This window comes from Papio anubis, chromosome 14 (assembly GCF_008728515.1).
Source record: "Papio anubis isolate 15944 chromosome 14, Panubis1.0, whole genome shotgun sequence".
Taxonomy (NCBI): Eukaryota; Metazoa; Chordata; class Mammalia; order Primates; family Cercopithecidae; genus Papio; species Papio anubis.
This window is the reverse complement of record NC_044989.1, coordinates 46,384,372-46,411,106: the sequence shown is the minus strand read 5'-3', so window position 1 is coordinate 46,411,106 and position 26,735 is coordinate 46,384,372. Positions and strand designations below refer to the sequence as shown.

The window sequence follows — 26,735 nt, the reverse complement described above, 5'->3', positions numbered from 1 at the left end:
TGCTCCTTTATTCTGATTTTATTTTTTACTTTTTTTTTTTTTTTTAATTGAGACAGGGTCTTGCTCTGTCACCCAGGCTGGAGAGCAATGGTGCAATTATGGCTCACTATAGCCTCAACCTTCTGGGCTCAATTGATCCTTTCACCTCAGCCTCCCGAGTAGCTGGGACTACAGGTTTGCACCACTATGCCAGACTAATTATTGTATTTTTTGTATAGACAGAGTTTCACCATGTTGCCCAGGCTGGTCTTGAACTCCTGGACTCAAGTGATCTGCCTGCCTTGGCCTCCCAAAGTGCTGGATTACAGACGTGAGTCACTGTGCCCACCCTATTCTGATTTTAAAGACATGAAAACAATAATAAAAGTCAACAAATTTCTCTTGGTCAAAGATTTATTGGTGGTTCTGGACTAGGATGGGAAGAAATGTTCAATGAGAACTTGCCCAGGTTTGGGAAATAGCCTGTTACTCTCATTTCACTCATCATCTCCCCAACACTAGGACTTCTTGACAGACATCAATCAGCAAACTTCTTACCTTCTCTTTTCTCCCTCCTCCCTAGAATCCATCCTGGTTTTCCACAGCCTTCCCCCAGTACCACTAGATGACCCCAGTACATGGGTTTGGACCCCTGCCTCGGTCCTGGCACCAGGAGGAGGTGAACCTTTGCACACAGGTCTTACCTCGGGAGCTATGTAGTCAGGAGTCCCACAGAAGGTGGTGGTTGTCACACCATTCAGAATCCCTTCCTTGCACATCCCAAAGTCAGCCAGCTTACAGTGACCTTCTGCATCCAGAAGGATGTTGTCCAGTTTCAAATCCCTGCAAGATAGGCCAGAATCATATTGTCAATATGCCACTCACCCCAATATAATCTTCTTGAGTTGAAGGTATGTGCATATCTTAGGGAAATCTCCAGAAAAAAAGTCCTGAAAGAAGCTTGCATTTCTTGAAACCCATCTGAGTCCAGGGGCTCTCTCTCACGTTAGTCAGCCCCTAATGGCACCTCCGCTTTCTTCAGCAAGAGGGAGGAACTTCCGTAACCCCAGGAATATATTAACTGCTGTGGTTTCATAGATCTAAGTCAGTAGGTATATATGGAAGCCCTGCTATGCACCCATATTCATATTAATCAGACCCTGCTGTGAAAGAAAGAAGCATCTACCCCTGTCCCTCATGAACTAACCATGGGGATCAGCTGGGGGTCCCTGCATGACACATAGAGACATCAATGAAACAGATAAAACCACCTAAGAGTCAGGCGCTACTTTATAGAGCACCAAGCGAGCTATTGTGTGTCAGAGCGGGAGACCACAAACAGCTAGTGCAGGCAGTGAGGGCCTCCAGGAAATAGCGCCCCTCAAGAGAAACTTGGCTAGGAGGTAAGGGTCGGATACACTGTGAGGAGAGAAGATGGGAGAGAGGAGAAGGCCAATATACCTGATGCAAAAGGTAGTGAGGAGGCCAGAGAATTGGGCCGCAGTGAATGGTGAAGCAAGACAGGAATGTTTTGCTCAAAGAGCCTGGAATGCTAGGAAAAAGAATTTGAAATGCATGCTAACAGCAATAAGCATCCTGCCTGCATGAGCACAACGCATTTGTAAGATCTCTTTCCTAGGGGCCAGCAGGCTGGGTGGGGGAAAGGTCTGGAGGCAGGAAGGCAAGCACATTGCTTATAATCACCTGGACCCACAGAGCCCACGTGGTTCTGTGCGGCAAGCAAGAGCCATAGGGGCATGCCAGTCTTGAGCAGTGCAGCTCCCTTGGGGCCTGTTTTACACTTTGGGGTTCTAGGTAAGAATTCCCTGCCACCATGCCTGGAACCTGCAAGCCTGATCCCGTAGAAGAACCCAGACTGCATTGTGGTCTCCATCCTGGGCTCCCCGCAACAGCCATTCTGGGATGGAGGGTGAAGGGTCTTGCAAATAAGGCCCATTCCTCTGCACACAGAAAGCAGGGGGGCCTGCTGGTGTCAAGATGTGAACTCCGGTCATTGCCGGGGATCCAGGCCTGAGTGCAAAGGTGGGGCAGGAAGCACTTTAGGACCTGCCTGCATTGTACCCATGACCCCGTTTCTGCTTACAGCTGGGACTTCTTGAGAGAAAAGAGCATATAAAATGTGCTGCTCTAAGCAAATGCTCATGAACTACAGAAAGAACAGTGAGCCCAACCAAGCTGAGCCCCTGGGACCAGGGTTCCCTCACCCCGACCCTGGCCACTGTGTGTGGTCAAGGCCCAGCTCTGGCTATGGGTGATGGATCAGTGAGACAAATACTGGGTTGGGACTCAGGGCCTGAGTTTGTAGCACTGGTTGCAGCCTTGTCCTGGTAAAGTCACCTTGCTGGTCTGTGACCTTATCTGGTGAATCAGAATGACACGCTCCTGCTTGTAGGCTTATTTGAAGGACTGATGATGTGTGTAAAGTAGAAGGTCTTTAACATTGTCACACTCACTTTCTTCATGAAGGAACCAAGTTCAAGGGAACCGGGTGAACTGTCTGCCTACTTGCAAATGTCCAAGTCCTTGAGAAGCTGACAGCTGGGGCCCCACTGAGTCACATGCCCCTCTATTTCCTCTATTTTGTAGTATCCATTGCTGCCAACCCCCATGGCACACACGATCAGCACAATGGTGATACTAATTGGAAAAGGAACAACAATGATGCTTCTTTATGTGTGGGAAGCACCTCGCAGTTCACGGTCCACGCTCAGCACTGTGAATTCCATTAAACAGTTCCATTGCACAGTACTGTGAGCTAGAACAAGCACACGTGGCAACTACCCTTACAGAAATAAGTCAATGGAAGCCAGAAGAAGTTAGGTGATTACAGGTGGTGAAGGCTTGGTGGATCTGCCCTGCAAGCCAGCATCCTTGTCCCCGTGTGCTGCGCTCCTCTGCCCTCCTGCCTTCACATTGGTTGACTTCCTCTAATGCCAGTCACCAAGCCCAACTTCATAAAACACCCCAAATGCCACCCCCTAAGCACTCTTTTCAAAGCCTTTGTTATGTCCAAGGAAGGACTTCTTCTAATTTTGCATAAATTGAGTGGATTCAGAAGATTCCAAGTCAGCTTGAACCTTGCCCCTTTTCTGACTCAGGCTGCAAGGCTCCGCCTTTCCTTCTGCCCGGGGTTGCCTCAGGCAGGGCAAAGAAGGAGGAAGGCCTCACTGCTCCCCAGCTCCTGCTCTTCTTAGCCTGCCCCTGCACTGGCCCCAGAAGCTTACCCTCCCTTTGCTTTCTACCCTTTCTTCTCCCCAGGAGAAATGTGGTCCAGGGTGGCTGCCACAGCCAAGCATGGTCTGCAGGCAGCACGCAGCAGCTGCCCTTGGCTGTGACTAGGGGAGGCCCTGGCCAAAATGCTTCCTCCTGCTGTCTTGCCACTGAGGCCTGAAGCCTGCCCCTGGTCACTTCCTCCAATTACCCCTCTGTATTTCTTGAAAACTCTAACTGTCCATGTAAAACCAAGTCCAGGAAGAGTTAGGGACTTATGTTCCTTTCCTTAATGACAGAAAAAGTTAGAGTGGGTCCAAAGACTTCCGGGAGCCAGAAGGGCCATTGCCAAGACTTTCTATTTCTCTGGGGGGTCTTCAGTTCCATTATAAAGAAAAGAGCTCACACCTCTGGGACTAAACTTGCCTGGCACTGGGCTCTCAGTGGCAAGCAGTTCATGAGTGGGGTTTCAGTGGATGGGATGGCTCAGGGAAGCTCAGTGCCTATGATGGCTCAGGGGTGGGGGTAGGGGCAAGATGCAGTGGAAGTGGAAAGTGGTAGGAAGAGAAAGAGCTAGTCTTTCCCTAAGAGATTCCTTCATGGTTTTCTTACCAGCACTGCTACCCCAGGATCTCTGAATTTCCACTCCTTATTCCTGCCCCAGGAGTCTCCTGGCTGTATGTTTTCAGTGCTGCCTCTTTGCTAGGGGCCTGTAGACACTCCTGGGGAGGAAGATTGGGAATAATGGTTTCCCAGCCTTGCTTACTTTGGGGTCCTGCTGGTAGGCAGAACCGGGCAGGCTGTCTATTCTCCTGAGGGTTCTCATGGTGTTCAGTGTTCAGGGGACATGGTCAGGCAGGTAGCAAGTACTCATCAAACTTGCTGGAGACTGACAGCTTTGCAAAGAGGGACAACTGCCCAGATATTAGTCCCTGTGTACTCGGTCCTCAAATGCAAGGCCAGGGTACTTTTGAGGAATGGGACATTTTTTAAAGAGGGGGGTCATTTTTTTTAATAGAGGGGGGGAAACCCAGCAAAATTTCTTTCCTAATACGTGAGCCAATGTGACTAGCCTATACTCATTTATCTATTTACAGTTTCGTTCAATTTTTCTTCAATAGGTAATACATTCGTGTGTTCAAAAAACCAAAAAGTATGAAAGGGCATGCAGTAAAAATTCTCCCTCCTGCATCCATTCCCTGACACCATTTTCTCTCTCTACAGGCGATTTCTTTTTATTCATGCCCTGTATATTCTCTTGATCATACTTTATATATAAATAAGAAAATATGATTATATATTCATTTCCCCTCATTTAACTATACTGTACACGTTCTTTGGGACTTTATCTTTTGCACTTAATATATATTGAAGCTGTTTCTGTCTTGGCACTTAAAGAGCCTTCTAATTCTTTATTGTGGCTACATAATACTCCACTGTATTTATTGGGGGACATTTAGGATACTTCTAGCATATGCTATCAAACAATGCTGCTGTGAATAACCGTCTACATAGGACATTTCACACATGTGTGAAGGTAACTGTACACATTTCCTAGAAAAGAAATTTCTGAATCAGGTACTACAAGAATGTGAATTTTGATGGATGTTGCCAAACTGCCCTTCTTGGAGGCAGAACAATTTATACTTCCATCAGCAACATATGACAGTGCCTGCTTCCCACATCCTTGCCAACATGGTATATTATCAAGTTTTGGTAGTTTGATAGGTGAAAACAATATCTCATTATATTATTAAGTTTCTCTGTAAGTTTGAGCATATTTTCATATATTCAAAAGAGATCTGTATTTTTTTTCCATGAATTGTTGCCCATTTTTCTTTTGTGGTGTTTGTTTTTTATCGATTTTTAGGAGCTCTTTCTATATTAGGAAACAAACTTCAAGCACGAAAAGGCATACAGTAAGATAAGAATTGCAAACATCCCAGTTTCTTGTCTGACTTTTGGCATTGCTTATGGTGGTTTTGTCATGCCAATATTATTTATTTTTATGTAATTGAATTGATGTTTTATAACATGGGTTTGGATTTTAAGTCTTAATTTGAAAGGCTTTACCCATTTCAAAGTTATAAAAGTATTCTCCCAAGGTTCCTCCTAGTACTTTTATGTTTTCATTTGATAAATGTAAGTCTTTGATATATTTGGGACTTGCTCTGATAAAAGATGTGTGATATATATCCAACTTCACTTGTTTTCAGAAACTTAGTAAGTTGTCTCAATACCATATGCAGAATAGGTCACTTTTCCTCACTGAGTGAAATACCACCTTCATCAAATACTAGTACTAAATCCTCTCATGCACTTGGATTTTTCCTGTACCTTTTATTCTACAACGTCACTCTATACCACACTCTTTTAATTATTGCAGGTTTATAATGCCTTTTAACACTCGGTAGTACCAGTCTACATATTATTATTTTTCAAAATTTCCTGGCCATTCCTGTTTATTTTTCCATATGAACTTTAGAATCATTTGTCTAGTTAAAAAACAATCCTGGTGATGTCTTTATTGTGAATATGTGTAAAGTTATAAATTAACTTAGGGAGAGTTGATATTTTTATGATGTTGAGTCTTCCCTTCTTATCCAATAATACTTTGTGTCTTTCCCTTTTCATGTCATCTGTGTCCCTTAGAAGCATTTTAAAATTCTCTCATATAGATCTTGTAAATTTCTTATGACATTTTATGGCAGATTGCTGGTTGTCCCAATATCTATTCTCACTTTCTTCCTTTGTAAGAGAACATTTACTTTCTATTTTTTAAGCCAGGCACATAGCTACGTAGCCATGAACTAGAATTAAAAGCTGCACTTGTGGCTCAAGCCTATAATCCCAGCACTTTGGGAGGCCGAGACGGGCCGGATCAGGAGTCAGGAGATGAGACCATCCTGGCTAACACGGTGAAACCCCACGTCTCTACTAAAAATACAAAACTAGCGGGCTGAGGTGGCTGAGTCCCAGCTACCGGGAGGCTGAGGCAGGAAGAATAAAGTAAGCCAGGCCGGAGCTTGCAGTGAGCTGAGATCCGGCCACTGCAGTCCAGCCGAGGCGACAGAGCTGGAACTCTGTCTCAAAAAAAAAAAGCTGCGCTTGGAGCTGGGTGTAGTTATGTGACTAGGTTCTAGGCAATCAGATGTGTGGAAGTCTCCTTAAAAGGAAGAGCCTTACTCTTCTTTTTCTTTCCTCCTTCTATATATTCTCTCTCTCTCTCTCTCTATATATATATGTGTGTGTGTGTGGGGGGTATATATACACATATATTTATACATATATACATATGTATATATACACACACACATATATACACATACATATATACACACACATACATATATGTTCTTCTATATATTCTGTATATTGCATGAATGAGGATATAATACCTAAAGTAGTAGCAGCCACCTACAACCATAAAGACAAGGACTAAGTCCTAGGAATGGTCACTGGACCATCAGCCTTCAGATAACTTTCATATGAAAAAGAAATAAACTGGTATCTTACTTAGAGCACTGTTGTTTTGGGTTTATATGTTAATTGTAATGGAATCCACTTCAAAATAATACAGGCTATTATTTTATATTTTAAATTCCTCTGGTAAATGGGGGCTTTCTTCTGTTATGTCTTCTATCTGGTCGCACACGTATAGGCTAGGTATTGATTTTTGTTTATCATTCTGTGCCCTGCCATTATACCGAACCCTCAGTTTTTGTAACAGTTTTCCAGTTGATTCTCCTGGATTTTTCAAATTGTCTGCTATTAATGATTAATTTACCTCTTCCTTTTTAGTACTTATACTTCTAATTCATTTCTTCTGTCTGATTGTGTTGACTGGAACCTCAAGAAAAATGCTAAGTAATAATCGTGATAGCATCTTTGGTGGTCCCTGATTTTAGGAGGGCCACTCCTACCATTTCCCCCTCAGCCTGAATGCCTTTGTGATAGCCCTTGTTGCCTGACACCTGGATGGATGGCTACTTTACTCTCCACTTGAATGAAGACTTACGAGAACTTCCATGGAACCCCACTTCCTCCCCCAGTGCCAAGAGCCAAATGGGATGTGGGCTATAGGAAGGTGATAAGAACGAGGCTCTTCAGCTTCCCTCGAGTCCAGTGTGTCTTAACCTTGCCATGCTGTGACCAGATTGACATGTGGGGCTGGATAATTCTTTGCTGCGGGGGGCTGTCCTGTGCACTGCAGGATGTTTACTAGCACCCTGGTCTCTATGCATTAGATGCTATGAGACGCTATGCATCTATGCATTAAATGCATTAGATGCTATTAGTACGCCCCCTTCTCCAGTCGTGACAACCAACTGTCTCCAGACATTGCTAAATGTCCCTTGCAGGCCCTCTGGTTGATGACCACTGCTCTAATCTGAGTCTTAAGAAGTGATCAGGGCTCTTAACGTGGCCTGGCCTGGAGCCAGACAGAGATTTGGAAACCATGCCCTAGCTACAGGGAAAGGGTGCATTCGCCTGGCGCATCCTCTGCCATTTTATTCCTGGGAGACAGGAATTCTGACTCTACCAAGCCTGCTCACATTTGGCATCTTCAACCCACATTTTTAAATGCATGAGGAAACTGAGGCTCAGAAAAGATAACTTGTCTGAGGTCACATGGCTGGTAAGAGGCAGCGTGGGCTGACCCTACATAACTGCCTGTGACCACCTATTAGACAAAAGGAGAGAGGTATGAGTTGGAAATCTCTATTTGACGCTTGGACTAAAATTCCTCTGGGCTGGGAAAAGAAGTCTTTGTGGTGAGGAGAACATGGAGCCCAATGGATCACAGACACTACCAGGCACAGACCCACTTCGAAGCAGGGTGACACAGTGAAGGCTCTTCTGGAAGATCTCTTCCAGAAAATCACAACATGGCAAGAAAGGAAATTCCCTAAACAATGTACTTTAAAAATATTCTATAAAACCTATCTGAGCAGGAAAAAAATAAGACCTAGCAGTTATAGTGTCAGGGGAAAAACAAAAAGTTTGACTTCTAAGACCAACTATACAAACTAATTTATTAGGGGAGGAAAATGGAAAGGCATCAGTGAGTACAAACAGATCCCTAATGTGATTTTGCTGCAAGGCAGTGAAGAAATGGTCTAAGACTGAGGGAGAACTGGTATGCAAGGAAGGTCTTTCATCAAGATATCTGCTGGAGATAGGATGAGACCAGTGGTGGGTCAAATTCTACTTCTACTTCTAACGTGACAAGAAACTGACTTATTTTTTTTTTTTTGAGACAGGGTCTCACTCTGTCATCCAGATTAGAGTGCAGTGGCACTATCTTGGTGCAACCTCTGCCTCTCAGGATCAAGCGATTCTCCTGCCTCAGCCTCCCAAGTAGCTGGGATTATAGGCGTGCACCACTACTGTCCAGATAATTTTTTTTTTTTTTTTTTTTGTAATTTTAGTAGAGACAGGGTTTCACCATGTTGGTCAGGCTGGTCTCGAACTCTTGACCTCAAATGATCCACCTGCCTTGGTCTCCTGAAGTGCTGGGATTACAGGCGTGAGCCACCGTGCCCAGCAAAGAAACTGACGGTTCAGGTCTCTAGCAATGTGTCTAGAATTATTTGAAACACATATTTTGGCTTCTAAGAATTGCCTCCCAGGTTGGCTATGCATGTATGTAATTCTGTGTATAATAGTTTATGTATAAGAAGTTGTGCCTACATGTGATCTGAGATGCTGAGTGGGTGCCCAATGTTTCTCTTCCCGATGTCAGACCGGAAGTGGGGCAGCTGTGAATCTGAATCCCAACTCTGCCACTTACCAGCTGGGTAAGGTTGGGCTGGTCCAACATATCTGGAAGACTTAGTTTTCTTATCTGTTAAATGAGGATAGTATTGCCATGATGGAATGATGTAACCTCTGCGAAAGCTCTAGCACAGTGCCAGATCCATGATATCCCAGAAATTCTGCCTCCTCCAGGGGTCTAACACTCATTTCTTAAAATACACAACCCATGCCAGTGCAAGTCACTAAATCCATAAAAATCCTTTTATTTTTGAAAAATACTTAAGGTCTCTTATGTGTATAAGGCACTGAGATAGATGCTGTGGGATGAAACATATGAAGTATATATGACTGTAACATAGGGGAAAGGGACAAACGATGTGGAACAGAGATGAAACTGACTGAGACTTTTAGCATAGCCCAGTGAGAAAGTCAGGATTCCTTTCCCCGGGACTGGGGAATGACACGGTGTATGGAAACGCAAAGTTCCCCGGGAAGAAAGCAAAGACAATGGGGCTCACAGGTAGGGGTGAGGCTGTGCAGATGTTGATCAACAGGATTCACGCAACAGCTTCCAGACACTTATACTTCTCAGGACTGGCCACCACTGTGTGCTATCACATACAGAATCCCTTTCCTTCCCACAACAGCCCAGGGCAGTCGGTATCATCATGGGTTTGCAGATAAAGAACCTGAGGTGGGGTGGGGGTGAGTAAACAAGACTAGGGAGGTGACTGGGACCTGAACTGTAGATGTTTAGTGGAATCCTGTTTTCTTTACCCTGCACCTCAGCTATCTCATCTGAATTTATCCTTTCCCATTTGGAAAATTGTATTTTTCTATATTGATGGTAGATTCCCTAAGAATAACAGCCAGATGGCGTGAACCCGGGAGGCGGAGCTTGCAGTGAGCTGAGATCCCGCCACTGCACTCTAGCCTGGGCGGCAGAGCGAGACTCCGTCTCAAAAAAAAAAAAAGAATAACAGCCAGAAAACTCTCCTTCTGTAAACCATACAGGATCCAGCAAAGAGTTAGCATGTGTGAGACCCTTAACATATCAGAAAGAATGAGAAACAATTCTTTTATGCTTGACCTGAAAATTCACCATAGAAGAGCCCTGTAATGCTCCTTTATTCTTCGCTCATTTTCCAATGCCCTCACTTCCCTGGCATGCAAATTCCACAAAGCTCAGGCCTGAGTGCTGCAGAAATAACAGCAAATTCCTCCAGTAACTTGAAGATAAGAGATTAGAAAAATTACTTCGTGTCCTAGAGCAGGCCCTCGAGGGAGATTATGAAGAAATCCTGCTTGTTTTGGGACAAATAGTGAAGACTCGTGAATGGCTGTGGTCAATCAGACGGGAATATTGGCTCTTCTGGCAGATGTTACCAGGCACCTTCATAAATTTAGTAATACACTTGAGAGAAAGATGTTTTTTCCAGCTCAACATTGTGGCAAATGTTGGTGACTGGCAGGCACCCTCTTCCTGACATTCTCTGCACAGGCACCTCCCATCACTCGCAGGAAGCAAGTCCCTCAAAGACCACCAGCCAGAGGCCAAACACAAAGGCAAACAAAGTGTGTTTATTGCCCCTCCATCAAAAAAAAAAAAAAGCATAATTTGTTTCTGAGCCCAAGGTAAATGATTTTCAAGTTCTCCATTGCAGTGCTGATAACCGAGAGTCAACGATAATATTTCATTCTGGGTCAATCTCCAGGGAAATTCTTCTCCAAGTCTTTGCATAGAAAAATTCAATCATTTAGAAGCAAAACAATTAACTACTTTTCTTCTTCCAAATGCTTTTATATCCCAAGCCCAGTGTGGAATCTTTTCTATCCCTTACTTCGTTTAATCCCAGAAGTGTTCTGTGAATCTGGTAAGACTATATTATGCTAGATGAGGAAAAAGGGTTTGAGGGGTTATTTAACTGGCCCAGGACATACAGGTGGTGAGTGAGCAACAGAGTCCACCCTGCCTGACCCCACTTCCATGCTGTGAATCACTTCACTGTGTTGTTTGAGGAGAAAAAAATATACATTGTGTCCACACGGCCGCCCTTTCATGGGACAGAGAACACAGTTGTAGTTTTTGGGGCGGTGGTTGTTTCTAACTCATGGAAACATGCTTATAAGATGTAACTGATAAGCCAGACAATGCTATTTTGATCAAATAGATGTCCTCTCAACTCGAGAGAGAAGACTTTGAGCCACTACACTGACAGCTGGAAGCCTGAGGTGTCAAACAACATCTTGGTTTGAAGCCAAAATAAATAGCCTGGTACCTGGTTGATCCCGCTAACAGAAAAAATAACAATAAACAGCCTGTGGCTGTACCTGGGCATTAAGCCTTGGAATCACTACAGAGTTGCTTATCTGATTGCATGATCATCCAATTACTTTTTTTTAACCCATAATAATGAAAGTACATTCTTATCCTTAATATTCATGGATAAAATTCTGATCCCTGCTGAGGAGAAACGCATTGCCTTGTGTTTCCAGCATGTGGGTGAGCTACCCTGATGATACATCGTGACACTTACACCTAGTTCCCCTATCCCTCTCCAGGTCAATCAACTTGGTCATCAAAACAGCTGTTTGGGCAGAGCCCAGGACAGACTGACCACAAGCAAGTCACTTTTCTGAGCATTACTGTCCTCAAATATGAGATAAGACGGCTGGATAAGTTAATCCCCAAGGGTCCTTCCAGTCTAAGATCCAGGAAGCAAAGGCAGCTGGAGCCCGTGAAAGAACTTGCTTGAACTTGCAGTCCTGGCTGTTGCACACCAAATGTTTCCCCTTTCCACTTTGGAGCAAACCTTTGCCAGCAGGCATTTTTACACGAAATGTAAATCAGATGATGCTCCCCTGCTGCTTGCATTCTTCAATGGCACCCCAGAAGCAGGGTTGTCGGCATGGTGTGAGAGGCCCTTTGTGGTCCCCCATGGCCTTCTAGCCTCATCCATCCAGTTTGGATCAGGAGAGTGTATGATGACGGATGAGGCTAGAAGGCCAGAGGAACCTTTGGGTGGTCCCTGTCTCCTGTTCCACCATGAGTGTCTATCCTCCACAAGCGACCATTCCATGAGGGCAGGGTCTCCAAGTCCCCACAGTGTCTGATGCATCCCAGTGTCTCAATACCTACTGGTCAAAATGGATGAAGGAATAAGATCAGAAAAGTGAATTCACAGATCGTGGCCCCAAGCAGCCAGATGATATGAACATGCATTTCCAGATAATGTATGGAATGATTAAAACATTTTTATTGAAAATTATTAAAACTAAGGCCAAAACCATCAGAGGCAGCTGAATCCAACATTCTCTTGCACTTTCCAATCCATTCTCCTTATTATACTCAGGAAGAGAACCAAGCAACACCCTCTTGTTGTGAGGTCTCTGCCTTTATCCCAAAGATGCCTCTCTTGACCATTTTACCTAAAGCAGCCCCTCACTACCAACCCCAACCCTTCCTTTAATCTCAGTCACAGCACTTTGGTCAGCTCCTCCACAACAATGACCACAATTTGTCATTATTTTGCTTATTTCCTTGAGCATTATTGGTTTCCTCACATGAACTCCAGGAGAACAGAGATGGTGCCTTCGTGTTCACAGATTGGTCCCCAGGGCCCTGCAAAGTACCCAGTATTCGATGTTCACTGAATGTCAGAACAAAATGATGGGCAGGGTCTCTATGAAGTCCATTTTAGCATCCATCTAATTGGCGGCATGATTACAACTACTGATACATTGATTGTCTACTTGGCCCTATTATGTAACAATTCTATAATAGTTACTGAGTTTCTACTTAGAGTCTGTTTGAGGATATGGAGAGGGAAGAAAGACACAATCCCTGTTTTCAAGGAGATGCCTAGGGTCTAGAGGGACAGATGGACATGAGGCCAGAGTACTAGGATGGCAAGTTCTGAAACCAGAGGGAGAAACAGGACATCATCACTGCCTTAGAAGGCAAGGATTGCTGGTCTCACCTCTTTTGGGCCCAGAGATTTGCAGCTCCAAGTCCAGCCAGCACTCTGTCGCCACAGAAAGGGCCACTCCAGCTAAAGGACCAAGAGTAACCTTTCTGGGGGCGTTCCTGGAGCCTGGTGGAAGTGGACCATAGAACCCAATGCACGGTCCAGAATTCCCGGACAGGAAGGCCAGAAAACTGCACTTCAAGCTCCTTTGTCAGGACCAGAAGCTGCCAAAACTAGTAGGCGTATGTCTTCCATGTCCAGCCACGTAAAGAGCCACGTGCTAGGAGATTGGTTAGCCCCTTGTAGGTCACCCCAGCCCAGATAAAGAGCTGAGGAAACACAAATGTAACTCCACACAATTTGACGGGGATGTAGGGAAGGCACGTCTTCCTGCAAAGTGGGGGTCACCCAAGTTACTTGGAGGATATCAGAGGCCTCATTCAAGGTTAGAAGGCTGAAAATGGACTGACCTCTGAAGTGACAGAAAACAGATTTTATTATTCTTAAAAAAGAAGTCTTACATTTGTATTTGTTTAATTTGGCCATGGAAGGTATTTGCTTTAAGACCATGCGGTGCTTTCCAACGGCTAAGAAATGTGTCTGTGCGCGCACGTGTGCGCATATGCATACATGCCAATAAGAAGGGGTACGGCGCTGCGCTTACGCCCTGTTACGGGCCTAGACCTGTGGTCTGATGGACAACGAGGCTGCACGGGCTCAGGCGAATGAAGCAGGTTAAGAAGAGTCCTCCTCTTCATTGGAGAGGACATAATCTGGTAGAGTTTACAAATCAAAGGTGATTAGAGATAAAGACAGCCTCCATTTCTCCATGTGATGGACGTCTACTGAGCACTTATGACACACCAGGAAGGCCCAGGGTTTGGAGGGAGGCAGGAGGACAGCAGCAGTTCAGCTCGTGCATGAGCTCATGCATGCTAAACATTACTGATTCCTTAGAGGGACCTCACTGGACATGCTGGCTAGGTGTAATATGTGAAGGTTTGGGCTGGAGGAAAAGAATGGATGTGGGTGAGATTTTTCGAGAAGAGGATCACATATAGTGTGAGAAGAGAAGAGGGCTAGAAATGATCTGTGAGCAAGCACGACGCCTGATGGCTGGGACTTGGGACAGAGCAACCATATAGGACTTTGGTGTTCGAGAAACCCAAAAAGAGAGAGAATCTCAAACAAAGAGTGTAGTCAGTCCGTGAAGGGCTCTGAACTTGGGTGGTTCAGAGGTCTTTTCATCCAGCTGAGGCCCAGGCAGATAAGGTCACTTGCCCTTACTTCTATTTATTTATTTTTTCTTTTTATGCTTTGAGACTCTGATTTAGAAATAATAATAATAAATAATAATAATAATAATAATAATAATAATAATAATAACTTGTTATATCTTTTGAGAAAAGACTTTCCAGACTAATAGAGGAATTGTGTATCAGGGTCTGCCCAGTGAATAGCTTTAGTAAAGAAAGGAACTGTAAACCTCAAACCCGCCAATGGGAGAGAAGGAGAGTTCCAGAATTCCACTTGGAGAAAAAAAGAAAAGCAAGCAATAACTCTTGGAGTGACACTGGGAGACATGCCCTTTTTCTTTTTCTTTTTCTTTTTTGAGACGGAGTCTCTCTCTGTCGCCCAGGCTGGAGTGCAGTGCCCGGATCTCAGCTCACTGCAAGCTCCGCCTCCCGGGTTCATGCCATTCTCCTGCCTCAGCCTCCTGAGTAGCTGGGACTACAGGCACCCGCCACTACGCCCGGCTAAGTTTTTGTATTTTCAGTAGAGACAGGGTTTCACCCGGTTAGCCAGGATGGTCTCGATCTCCTGACCTTGTGATCCACCCGCCTTGGCCTCCCGAAGTGCTGGGATTACAGGCGTGAGCCACCGCACCAGGCCGACATGCCCTTTTTCAAGGCAGTAGAGTCGGCATGTGAGAAGAACCCCATTCAGAGAAAACCCCAAAAAAACCCACCAGAGTTCCGTGTTCCATAAGCCTTCCAGTCTTCCAAGCAAGAAGGACCCAGCAGCTTCTCCTTTGCCCACCCTCAGCCGTCCCTGAGGAGCAGGTTAGTTGGGGCAATGGTGACCCAGCCCAAATCAGCTCAGTGTTCCTGGGCGATCTCTTTCCTCTCCACTCCACCAGGCCCATCAGAAGGGGTGCCTATACTCTGGACATTTCTTTACTTCCTTCTTTTTAAAAATCACCCTTCCCTAAACTATGATCCCTTCTGAACTACTTGCAAATCTGCTCCATGTCATTGAGCTAAGATGGACCCTTATGGCTTGAAATGTAACTTCCCCCAGGGAACTTGCAGAGATGGATCAGAAGATCCAGGAGAGTCAGTAGAGGTGATGAGGCATGGGGCACAGCTTCAAGACCACTTCTCAAATCCTGGCAGGAAGAGTCTAGATTTCCCTCTCCAGGGCCCTCCTGAAGGCCACGGCCTTACCCCTGCCTCTGAGTCCATCCCCAGCCAACTGCTTCCTTTTACCTCCTTTAACCTGAAGACTCTACTTGGAGCAAGATTTGAATTTTCTTGAAGCCATTCAGCTAAAATTCAGAGTGCTGTTCAATCCCTGACTTTGCTGGTAGTCATCAGCTGGATTATGCTCACACTAGAGCAGGTTGTTTGGCCATAGATGTGGATGAAATATTAGTAAGTTATATTCAAGGAAGAGAGGTACTTAAAAAGGATAACCTATCTCTGCTTTGGGAAAAAGTGACCCCCAGTTTTTAAGCAAAGTCTCTCAATTACGATTCAGGTCATGGAAGCATCCTGATGGCACAAGGGTACGCACACATAGTATAGCAGACCCTCACGTTTACCATTTGTAGTTTTACTCTTCTCAAGCTACTCTAAGGGTCTAAAACAAGCAGCACTTTCTACCTGTGTAGAGGACATATCTTAATGTGTTTTCTAATGAAGTTACGTGTGGGTAGGTTAGCTGGCCAGCAAATGAGCCAGACCAAGTGGAAACAGAGTAATGAGGTCTGTGGAAGGAATATTTCTCAGCCAGAAAGCAAGTGCTTTGACCAAACTGAAGAAAGGAATGTGGAATTTGTTGGTGGTTCAGATCTATGACAAATAAATCCTTTAAGCAGTCGATTCTGAAATAAAGAAATCATGACTTAAAAATTTATTTTAGCAAGTGCTATGACAAAAATTGAAACTTCAGTGAAAGCTAAAAAGATAATTAACATGTGTTGTGAGAATGTGCCCAGACAACATGTAACTCTCAATGTTTCTATGTATCAGTGTCATGTTATATTAATCATACTATATACTTTATTACATATAACAAAGTATACATATAAGGTATAACAAAGTATGTATGATAAAGTATATAGTATGATTAATATATGTAATGGTATATTTATATATACATGTTCATATTTTATATGGTATAATATATACATATGGTATAAATATGACATAAAATCAATAAAAGTTTAATTATAACTTATTAGATTATACTTTGTGTTGTCTCTTTCCAATTTTGTAATTACTTTTACCAACCCAATGGTTTATGCTAATAAAAATGAAAACAACCACAAAAACAATTATACCTGAAACCTTAAGAATATACAAGAGCAAAATCTGTCCTCTTATCAGGCTAAAAAAAGAAAATCACACAAAAACATCGCTATTTTCATGTGCTAATAGTCCCTAAGGGAGGTAAATTAAACAAATACTAATTTCCTAATCTGTTGATGACTGTCAAACAGCTTTTATTGCCAGAGATTAGCTGTTAAGATATATACCCACAACCATACCTGCTCTTTTTTGAAAACATAAGTGTTCTGATTTAATGGAAAACCACTGCAGGGCATAAATATAAACTATAAAACAATTAAAATAATAAATCCAAATGGCAGCATTTCCCAGCGAGTCTTACAACATCAAACTCAGCAGCTTCCAATCTGCAAGGCTCTGCCCTGAGCACTGTAGTTTGCCAGGGCAAGGAGCAGGCACAGGCAGCTTCAGCCAGCAAGAACACGAGGCTGCCTGGAGTGCCTGGTGGAAGAATGAGACAGTCAGCCCAGGGCTTAGGAGGTTCCAGGGCAGAGGCTACCCACTGGCTCCTCGTCAGCTTGTTCCCTTTCATAGAAAAAACCCATATACTCATGCATTCAAATATTCATGGAGTGACTACCACGTGACACACACTGTTCTTGACACTATGGAAACATGTTCCCTATCCTCTTGGCGTTTATATCCCAGCGTGGAAAGAGACAATCAACAGATATAAAATAAATAAAATAAATAAAATAACGTTGAGGAGTAAAACGTACATGCTGAGATTAACTCTGGTCCATGCCCTTGTTTCTTTTCCACTCATCAATAGCTATGTACTGAGCACCTGCCTTGGGCTCCCGCCTTCCTTGGATGGGAGGTATCATTCTGAGACTCGGCTTCTGCCATCCTCATGTGAAACAAGGAGAAAACCATGAAGACCCTGTGCTCACTGATGGTGCTGTTGAGCCTTTACTAGTGTGCCTCATGTGGAGGGGTCCCTGGAATTCTCCCCAACCTCTGAAATAGGTACTATCATCACTCCCATTTTAAAGATGACAAATCTGAGACCTAGAGAGGGTGCACGCCTTGCCCAGGGGCCCACAGCTAGTATGGGGGTGGGAAACTAAGATTTGAAACTCACAGAGCAAACCCTTAGTCACCCAGTTTCTAGGCTGGACGGTGGAGGAAAAGGTCCTGAGAAGCCCTGAGCTCCTCCAAGAAGGACCCACATCTGCTATGCTTTCCATATTTTCCTCAAGTCCATAGCACCTGCTCCAGAGTCAGGTGCCCAGGAGCAGAGCCAGAAATGCTGACTGCCTGGTCACTCTCTGGTGGTCTCTCCCCAGGATCACCAACATTTTCAGTGCAGAAGGTCTTTAGGTGTGTGGTTATCCAGCCCTGACTTTTCAATGATGACACTTCATTGGCTTATCAATCTTATTTGTAATGGTCAACCACATATTTGGGGCCATTGGAAAAGGGATTAAAAAATCGAAGACATAAAGATTAGAGAACATTTACCAAAACAGGGAGCTCCCATGATGCTACTTAAGGATTAGTAAGGCCAAGACGCCTGAGCCTGAGCATGAGAACGTGACGTCTCCCAGGCTAAGTTTGAAGATTACTCTGATTTAGTATTAATAATGTGTGAATACAATGTCTTAGTCTCACTTAGGTTCAGGTTCCTAACCCGTAAAATGGGGATAACAGTACTCATTTGAAAGGCTTACTGTGATGCCTAAATGAGGTAATATGGAAAGGGTTTATACCAGTTCCTGGCACAGAGTGGGTGCTTAACAAATATTAGTTCCAATTGCCCTTCATGAGCAGTTTCCAAACTTAACCATTTAAACCATGAGTTCATTACCCCTTTCTCACATACTAAAAAAACCACTGTCACGTAAACAGATTCGAATATCTGCTCTTTTTTTTTGTTGACTGACGACATTACAAGTGATGCTGGAAGGGAACAACACAATGGCCAATGACAACACCAACTAGAGGGGGAACCAGGTGAGGAATAGAAAGAGGATATCATTGGAATAATTCGTCCAGGAATTGCAACCTGGTGGGTGTACCTGCTTGCTTTCATTTTATCTTTACTGCCCACTGTAGCTGACTTTGTCTGCCACAAAGGGCGTACCTCAGAGTGTGAACTGGGAAGCACATGGAACACCAAGGCTTGGCCTTCCTGATACTCCCGTGACTTTTGAGGCAGTGGCATGAAGGCAAACCGGCTGTGAGCTGACCCGCTGTAGTTTCCCATGGCCGTGTCTGAGAAGCACAGCTGTGTTCCAGCCTCCTTAGTTCCTGTCCGTTTTCCCATTGATTTTCCAGTTTGCCTACTGTATCTGTGAGCTGTCTCATGTTTTTCCAGCAAATTCTTTATCCATGCAAGTTAGACAGAGCTGTGCATGCTACTGAGAACTCTGACCAAACTCCCAAGTTCCAGGACAGTCTAACCCTTGATCCTCAATGGTAAAAGGCTGCCCACAATGATAGCCACTCACTGTCAAAGGTTTACCAACTCAGAACTGTCTCAAGATCCAAGTCAGTGTGGAGAGGCCCCACTGGCCATCATACATTCCCCACAAGTGCACAGCACTGATTGATAGCAGAGACCAATACTGTGAAAAGCAGTTGAGTGCGATATGACCAGCATTACAAATGCAGTGGGGTTCTATGCCCTAAGAGAAGGCCAGGGCAAAAATTAGCTACTGGATGAATATTGCCATGACTGTGAACATCTAGATGCTGAGAGGTTAGGATCAGATGCTGGTTTAGGGCATGCTCTCTCTTTTATATATATAAAAAAGTCTATACAGCTGTTTCTACTGCAGCTTCAAAATAAAAGAAAACATCAAGTATATTACTAAAACCTGGAGGACTCACTGTGCGGAACACTGTATTTAAAAGATCCTAAGAATACAGGATTTTAGTGATGTGAAGAAAATATCAATGATAAATTGCTTAAGGGCAAGGGTCAACAATTTTGAACTGAACAATCTTGGAAGCTAAACATAGAATGGACACTGAAGCATCTAGAATTCCCCTAGAGCTAACCGGGAAGGCCCAGATCTGTAGGCTTTCTGGCTCTCAAGCTTTCCTTTTTCTGCATTTGCCCCTGAACTCCTAGGCCAAGGGTCTGGAGGCTTAAAATAGCACTCACTGACTCTAGATTTTTAAGCTCAACAACACTCATATTTCAAAGGAGCTCACCTAGGACAAATCTGTTAATGTTGGGTCTTAAGAAAACTGTAAACCGCTGAGGTGTGTGTTTGCTGTCTGTAGCCTTTCCTCATCTCACCCTTGCCCTGCCTCCAGCACCTACTGGCTCCATGCTCTTTGTAGCCCTCACCCATCAGCCCCCAGTAAAGGCTGTGACAGCAGCATTCACCCTCCCATGGGACTGCTCAAGGGAAGGGAGGAGGAAATTCACAGTTGTCAAGCCCTTACCATAGACCTAGTTCTGTGTTAGGTCCTATGGGGAGACACAAGAAAGCAAAAACAAAACAAAACAAAACAAAACAAAACAAAACAAAATTACCACCAGGAAAAGCCTTTTAATCTGATATTCAAATGGGAAATACATATTTAATTACGAGTAAATATCAAATAAAAGGTATGCCTATTAAGTGTTCACTTTCAGGCTTTTGCATAAACTGTTTGTCTGTAACAGCGTCCCCCAATGCCTTCTCTGGCCAACTCCCATCACTTTCTGTAAGAAGCATTCATGGACTCCCACATGGGAGTCCATGTGGGGGTTCAGTGCCCCTCCTAAGGGGTCCAAGGCACTATACCTTTTCTGGTATAGTATATATTACAAGAAAATGTGAATGCCCCCAGTAGGCAGTGAGGTCTACAAAGAGGGGACAAAGGAACTGAGTCTGGTTTACCACTGTATTCCCCCCAGTACGCTGCACAGTGCCTGAGATGTAATAGGCCCTTAGTAAATATCTGATGGCTAAGAATGAACAGAGGGGTTAAGAAGAGACCCAGAGAGATCTCCGTGGGTTGAACGGAATCTGCTTCTAAGACAACAGGCACCTTGGAGTATTTACCAAAGAAACATCCATTAAGTACTTTTCTTCTGGAAACAGCATTACGTGTGCCAGAGCTTGGATGCCAGGCTGGTAAAACAACACTGCCTGAGCCCACTCGGCAAGAACCGACCTGTTGGGGTATTAGGGCTCTGGCTTGGCGGTCCAAGCCTGCTGCTTACATCTGCCACGCTGTTGGAGCAGATTAACTTGTCCTAAATCATTTTTAATCATTTTAAACAGGTACTTCACTCAGACAGAATGAAGACATGTACAATTGGATTTTGATTCACACTCCATTTTGCTTTAGCAGTAATCATGTATGCAATGGACTTTGATTTTTATGCTTATTTAATTCTAATGTGAATTAAGAATGACTCATTGTCATAGGCAGAACATTGATTTTTCTCAGAATTCTCTCTTACGTGCCTACTAAGTGTCTGTATACTGTGAAGGTATATTTATGTCTGTATTTATTGGCATGCATGAATTTGAGAGAAGAAAATTATTCAAAGACACTGAAAAGTCGGTTGTATTTGGCTAGAGGAAGTCAATGACTCGTTCATTCTCTCTCCTGATGATGTATGGTTAACCATATCTAGGAAACCGACCATCCTCCCCTATCTCCTTCTTAACGCCGTCATGTAACAGCCACCTCTCATACAACATACCGACTTGAGAAAATATTTCTCTTTTTCAGATAAAATGACTCCCACAAATTCAAACTTTTATTTTAAATCCAGTCATTGTTACCTAAAATGTCCCCCCAAAGTCACTGTTATTGGCTGGGTACAAAGGAGTTTCTAGAGAGGCACAGTATATCAGCAACCAAACAGTACTCCTTGTCAACCACATACTGGGGATGATGCCTGTTTTCCCTTCCTATCCGTTTGTATCACTGAGCTCTACAGACTGGATGGACTATAGTACTGACCATCAATTCATTTTCCCAAATGCTCTTCCCAAAGACTTCTCTCCTAATATTTAGAGAAGTGTAAATCAATTAGATTCCAATTTTCTAAAGCTTACATGCAGACATATAACTAAGCACGGCAGTAAAGAACTTGAGAAATGGCTACAGGGAGAAAGTACTGGGCAATCAGTGGCTGAACTAGGCAAGACACCATTGCAAATAACTACCGAAGTCTCTTTATTTGTGCCACTTTGGGATAGGCCAAGTGAGACATACCTTTTTCCAGCTAAGACTTAACTGTGTCTAAAAAGTTCCTTTCAAGACTTACCATATTCATGGATTAAGTGGAGGTTGCTAGTGGAGAAATATTTTTAGTTGTTTTGGGGCATGTGATATTTTATAACCGTACAGCAACATCATCCTTATCATTCCCCACAGTGACTAAGGATCTTTGCTGGATATATTAGGAGATCAGAGAGATAGAAGACTGGGAATGAGCCCAGTCTTCAAAGAGTTTGTAGTTTGTCACACATAGATCGATGAGTGAAGTGTTGGGTACAAAGAACATGATCCCTTTCCTCTGTCCACAAGTGCGAACACAAATGCAGAGCCACGGATTATATGGTCATTTTTAACATAAGCAGGGGTCTCTAATTGGGGAATGAACACAAAGTGATAGGGCAGTATCAAGGAAACCAATGAAGTGAGGTTTCACAGAGGAGGTGATTCTTATTTATATTAGTATCAGTGGATAAAATTGAACCATTCATTAAGAGAAAATTCTCTATAGATTGCCATCTATTCATATTCCTTATTACATCTCAGAAGGCAGCAACACCATTAAAATTAGAAATAAGAATAGTGTCAGCCACCCAATACTAGTATCTCTCTTTTTTTTTTGTTTGAGATGCATTCTCGCTCTGTTGCCCAGGCTGGAGTGCAGTGGTACGATCTCGGCTTACTGCAACCTATGCCACCTGGGTTCAAGTGATTCTCCTGCATCAGTCTCCCAAGTTTCTGGGATTACAGGCATGCACCACCACATCTGGCTAATTCTTATATTTTTGTAGAGACAGGGATTCACTACGTGGGCCAGGCTGGTCTCGAACTCCTGACCTCCAGTGATCCGCCCGCCTCAGCCTCCCAAAGTGCTGAGATTATGGGTATGAGCCACCATACCCGGCCCGTATCTCTTTATTAAAAAGTAAACATTTTAAAATCACTTTTCAACCCAGGATGATTTGGTGAAATTGTCTGACACCTGCCAACTGCTGGCACTCAGCACTGCCTTGAGTTAGCAACCCTGTCAATCAGTGCATGCCTCATAAACATTTGCTTCTTCATTCATTGTAGGCAACTTTATTTCTTTGATTTGGAAAGGTACAAATCCTTACCACCAAACATCTGAGAGAGCTGAAGAAGAAATAGATACAACATAAAAATTGGCAGGGCATGGTGGCTCACGCCTATAATCCAGGTGGGTCATTTGAGGTCAGGAGTTTGAGACCAGCCTGGTCAACATGGCAAAACCCTATCTCTACTAAAAATACAAAAATTAGTTGGGCACGGTGGTGCATGCCTGTAGTCCTGGTTACCCGGGAAGCTGGGGCAAGAGAATTGCTTGAACCTGGGAAGTGGAGGTTGCAGTGAGCTCAGATCATGCCACTGCACTCCAGCCTGGGCAACAGAGCGAGACTCTGTCTTCAAAAAGAAAGAAAGAAATAAACGCATAAAGTTTGCTTTTGGTCTATGTGATCTTAAGGATTCTAAGAGTAAACAGGACAAATCATCCCTCCCCTCAATAAAAGTAATCCCTTGCGTTTGACTTCCCCCAAATGATCCTATTTCAGCCTCACTACTTGTCAGCTACTGCTCCACAATTGCAGGGAATAGTTTAAGACATTAAAGCATGTGCTTTGCTTATCTCTTGACTCTGAGTTTCCTTTAAGCTGTGTGTAGACCAAAAAAAAAAAAAAAAAAAAAAGGCAAGTGTTTTCCTTTGTAAAGCTTTTCCTTTCCTTGTATTTGCACATTTTTTTTTTTGCTAGTGAACTTAAGTCAGCTTTCCTCTTAAAGTTTAAACTACATTTCAGAGACAGGTTTCAGAAACGATGGCCCCTGGGCAGTAATATTGCCACAATGACTAATGTCAAGGTGATCTGGTAAAGCTTTCCAGGATCTTTCAACAGATTTTACCAGGGAGGAAAGAACTCAGTATTACATAAAAAATAATTTTACAAAAAACTAGCCGGGCGCGGTGGTGGGCGCCTGTAGTCCCAGCTACTCGGGAGGCTGAGGCAGGAGAATGGCGTAAACCTGGGAGGCGGAGCTTGCAGTGAGCTGAGATCCGGCCACTGCACTCCAGCCTGGGCGGCAGAGCGAGACTCCGTCTCAAAAAAAAAAAAAAAAAAAAAAAAAAAAATTTGATTTCACCAGGACTCTCCTGATTATAATGGTGACTAGTGCTTGTTGGTGTACTGCTAAAACAAAAACAAAAACAGAAACAAAAACCCAGACTGTTGTGCCAGAAAAAGCCAGGTTTCAACACTGTGCCCCCACTTCCTGGCCATTGGACTTTTTGTTTCATGTTAAAACTTGAAGCCTCAGTTTCTTCACCTGTAAAATGGGGACAATTCCATCTACCTCTTGCAGCTATCTTCCCGATGGTTAAATGAAAGAATGTACAGAAAACACTTACTGTTAGGCCCAATTTAACCCCTCAAATATATTATTATTCTTTATAAAAGTGAGGAACTTCATCTATCAACCCAAACCTGGGTAAGGTCAGAGGGATGTAACCTCGCCCAGTGAGGACTATTTACGTATTTCATCACTAAGGTCAGTTTTAAAGAGACCTATAAGTGGGCTGGGTGCAGTGACTCATGCCTGTAACCCCAGCACTTCGGGAGGCCAAGGCGGGTGGATCACTTGAGGTCAGGAGTTTGAGACCAGCTGGGCAACATGGCGAAACCCTGTCTCTACTAAAAATACAAAAATTAGCTGGGCATAGTGGCATGCACCTGTAATCCCGGCTTCTCAGGAGGCTGAGGCAGGAGAATCACTTGAACCCAGGAGGCAGAGGTTGCAGTGAGCCAAGATCACGCCATTTTACTCCACCCTGGACGACATAGCAAGACTCCATCTCAAAAAAACAAAAACAAACAAACACAAAACACAAATAAAGAGACCTAAATACAAAACTTACCTATTGGCAGAATGATGGCTACCTCTCTAGGCAGTGGGGAGCACTGACTGAAAGGTGCCTAAGGAAGTCTGCCTAGTGCTGGGAATATGTTGTATCTTCATTTGGGTTACATAGGGGTGTATTCATGTGAAAATTCATTAATATCTAAGAACTGGGTACTCGACTGTAGGCCTATTATATCTCAATAGGAAAAAAGAAAGGAAGGAAGGAGGGAAAAAGGGTGAAAAGAGAAGAATACTGGTGAATGTAAATGATTTCCCTTGGTCTGATCTACTCCTTTTAAGTTCCCTGCAAACCCAGCTTAGGAGAAGCCGTCTCAATGAGTGAGCTGACTGGCAAGAAAGAACAGTGCTGTCTTTTCTCCATGGTCAGATCTTGACTCCTGTCCACAGGCATTCATGAGCACCAGTTTAGTACATGTTTAGGTGTACGAGGCCCTGAGGGTATGCATTTAGGGCTGGCACACCTGTCTGTTGTCAGACTAAATGTGCTCACTGACATGTGCTGAAAGCCTAGCGCCTAGCGTTTATGATCTTTGCATTGAATTTGGTGAGCCTGACCATCAACCCGGAATTCCCATCCACCAATTGGTCAATATATTTTAGCCATCTTTTACAAGCCCAGCACCATGCCAGGTCCTGTAAATTCCCTATGGGCACCTCTATAATATCTCAGAGTCCACCGTGTGATACTGTACAGACTGGGCAGGGAGTTGCAGGTACCTGTATGTCAAAGACAGGCAATGACTGTGCCAGGCACCCTGGTGTCAGAAAGAACAGAACCAGGGGACATCTCTCAGTGTGCAGGGTGGGGCCCACCTCAGATCATGGGGACTGATCTCATGCCATAAAACATTCAAGGCAGTCTGGCCCCAAGAGGCCATAAACAATGCGATGACTACTTTACAATGGGTGCACCAAGGTAGAAATGAAAATTGTCTGCCTGTGTATTCTTAAGCTTATTAACCCCAAGAATACCAGAGCATTATTGGCACACAATCCCGACAAAAGTTGCTGAAAGGGTGGGTGAAGACACTCTGGTTAGATGGCGCTGCAATGGTAAAGTGACATTTTAAAAAGTTTGGTTTGTTTGAAACACAGTTTATCTCAAAAGAAAGGGTTTTAATTTGGGAATGAATCCAAGTAGTTCAAAAGGCTCCTATGCTTTCTTAGACAATAAATTTTACAGCTTTGATTGAGTTGGGTTTTAAAAAATCATCTTCCTGATCATGTAGGTCAAATGCCACAGATTCATAGTGAACAAACTAACAGCTGCAAGTGGTGGAAAGTTGATATTAACACATCAGTAAGAAGACAGGATTCTATTCAGACTATTCTAGTTTTTACAGTATGGATAGATTAAATATATTTCTTGACTTAATATTGACAGGAAAAGAAAACAACCCTCTGGTTTTTGAAACATGGGTGGCATCCTTTGAAAGAAAGTTCAATACAATCTGAGCAGTTACAAAAACATGTTGAGTAGAGAAAAGAAGTGAAATGACAAATAGAAGTCTCTCCCTTATGCCTTCTCCTATCTTCGGAAGAGTTCAAAAAGCCTACACCATTTCCATCTGATTTCTCCAGGGTCTGAGAAACCTGCAAATCTGGCTGTACTCTACCTAAACACCACGGCAAAATCTGTATACACCTTACTAGCCAAAACAAGAGACCTGTTAGCTCACAGCTACCCCAAACCTTCAGAGTCACAGAAGCACAGAACTTTGCATCTAGAGCAGGTTTTCCAGCCTGGGCACTACTGATATCTTAGGCTGGATAATTCTTTGTTGTGAGGACCGTCCTGTGCATTGCAGAATGTTTAGCAGTATCCTTGGCCTCTACCCACTAGAGGCCAACAGCACTCTCCTGGTCCCCATCCCCAAGTTTCAGCAACCAAAAATGTCTCCAGACATTGCCAAATCTCCCCTGGAGATAAAATGACCACTAGTGGTTGAGAACCATTATGCTAGAGGAACATCAAGAACCACTTTTCATCGGGGAGGTGAAGAGACTATGGCCGATGAGTGTCTGAACATGAGGTCAGTGCGTTTCCTCCTAACAATGTTTCTGCTTAAGAACCAAATTCTATTTTTTATCTGAGCTTCATGCTGGGGAGAAGAGTTTT

At 43.7% G+C, this 26,735-nt stretch overlaps 1 protein-coding gene across 16 annotated transcripts in view; it reads right to left on the bottom strand.

Annotated features, from left to right (window-relative positions):
- The window catches only part of PRKCE (protein kinase C epsilon), a 539,251-nt gene that overhangs the window by 41,455 nt on the left and 471,061 nt on the right, over positions 1-26,735 (bottom strand). For all 16 annotated transcript variants that reach the window (XM_017947484.3, XM_009184138.4, XM_017947485.3 and 13 more), the window contains one exon: positions 684-822. In XM_017947484.3, coding sequence (XP_017802973.1) covers positions 684-822 — 139 coding nt within the window. The remainder of the gene's footprint in view (positions 1-683; positions 823-26,735) is intronic.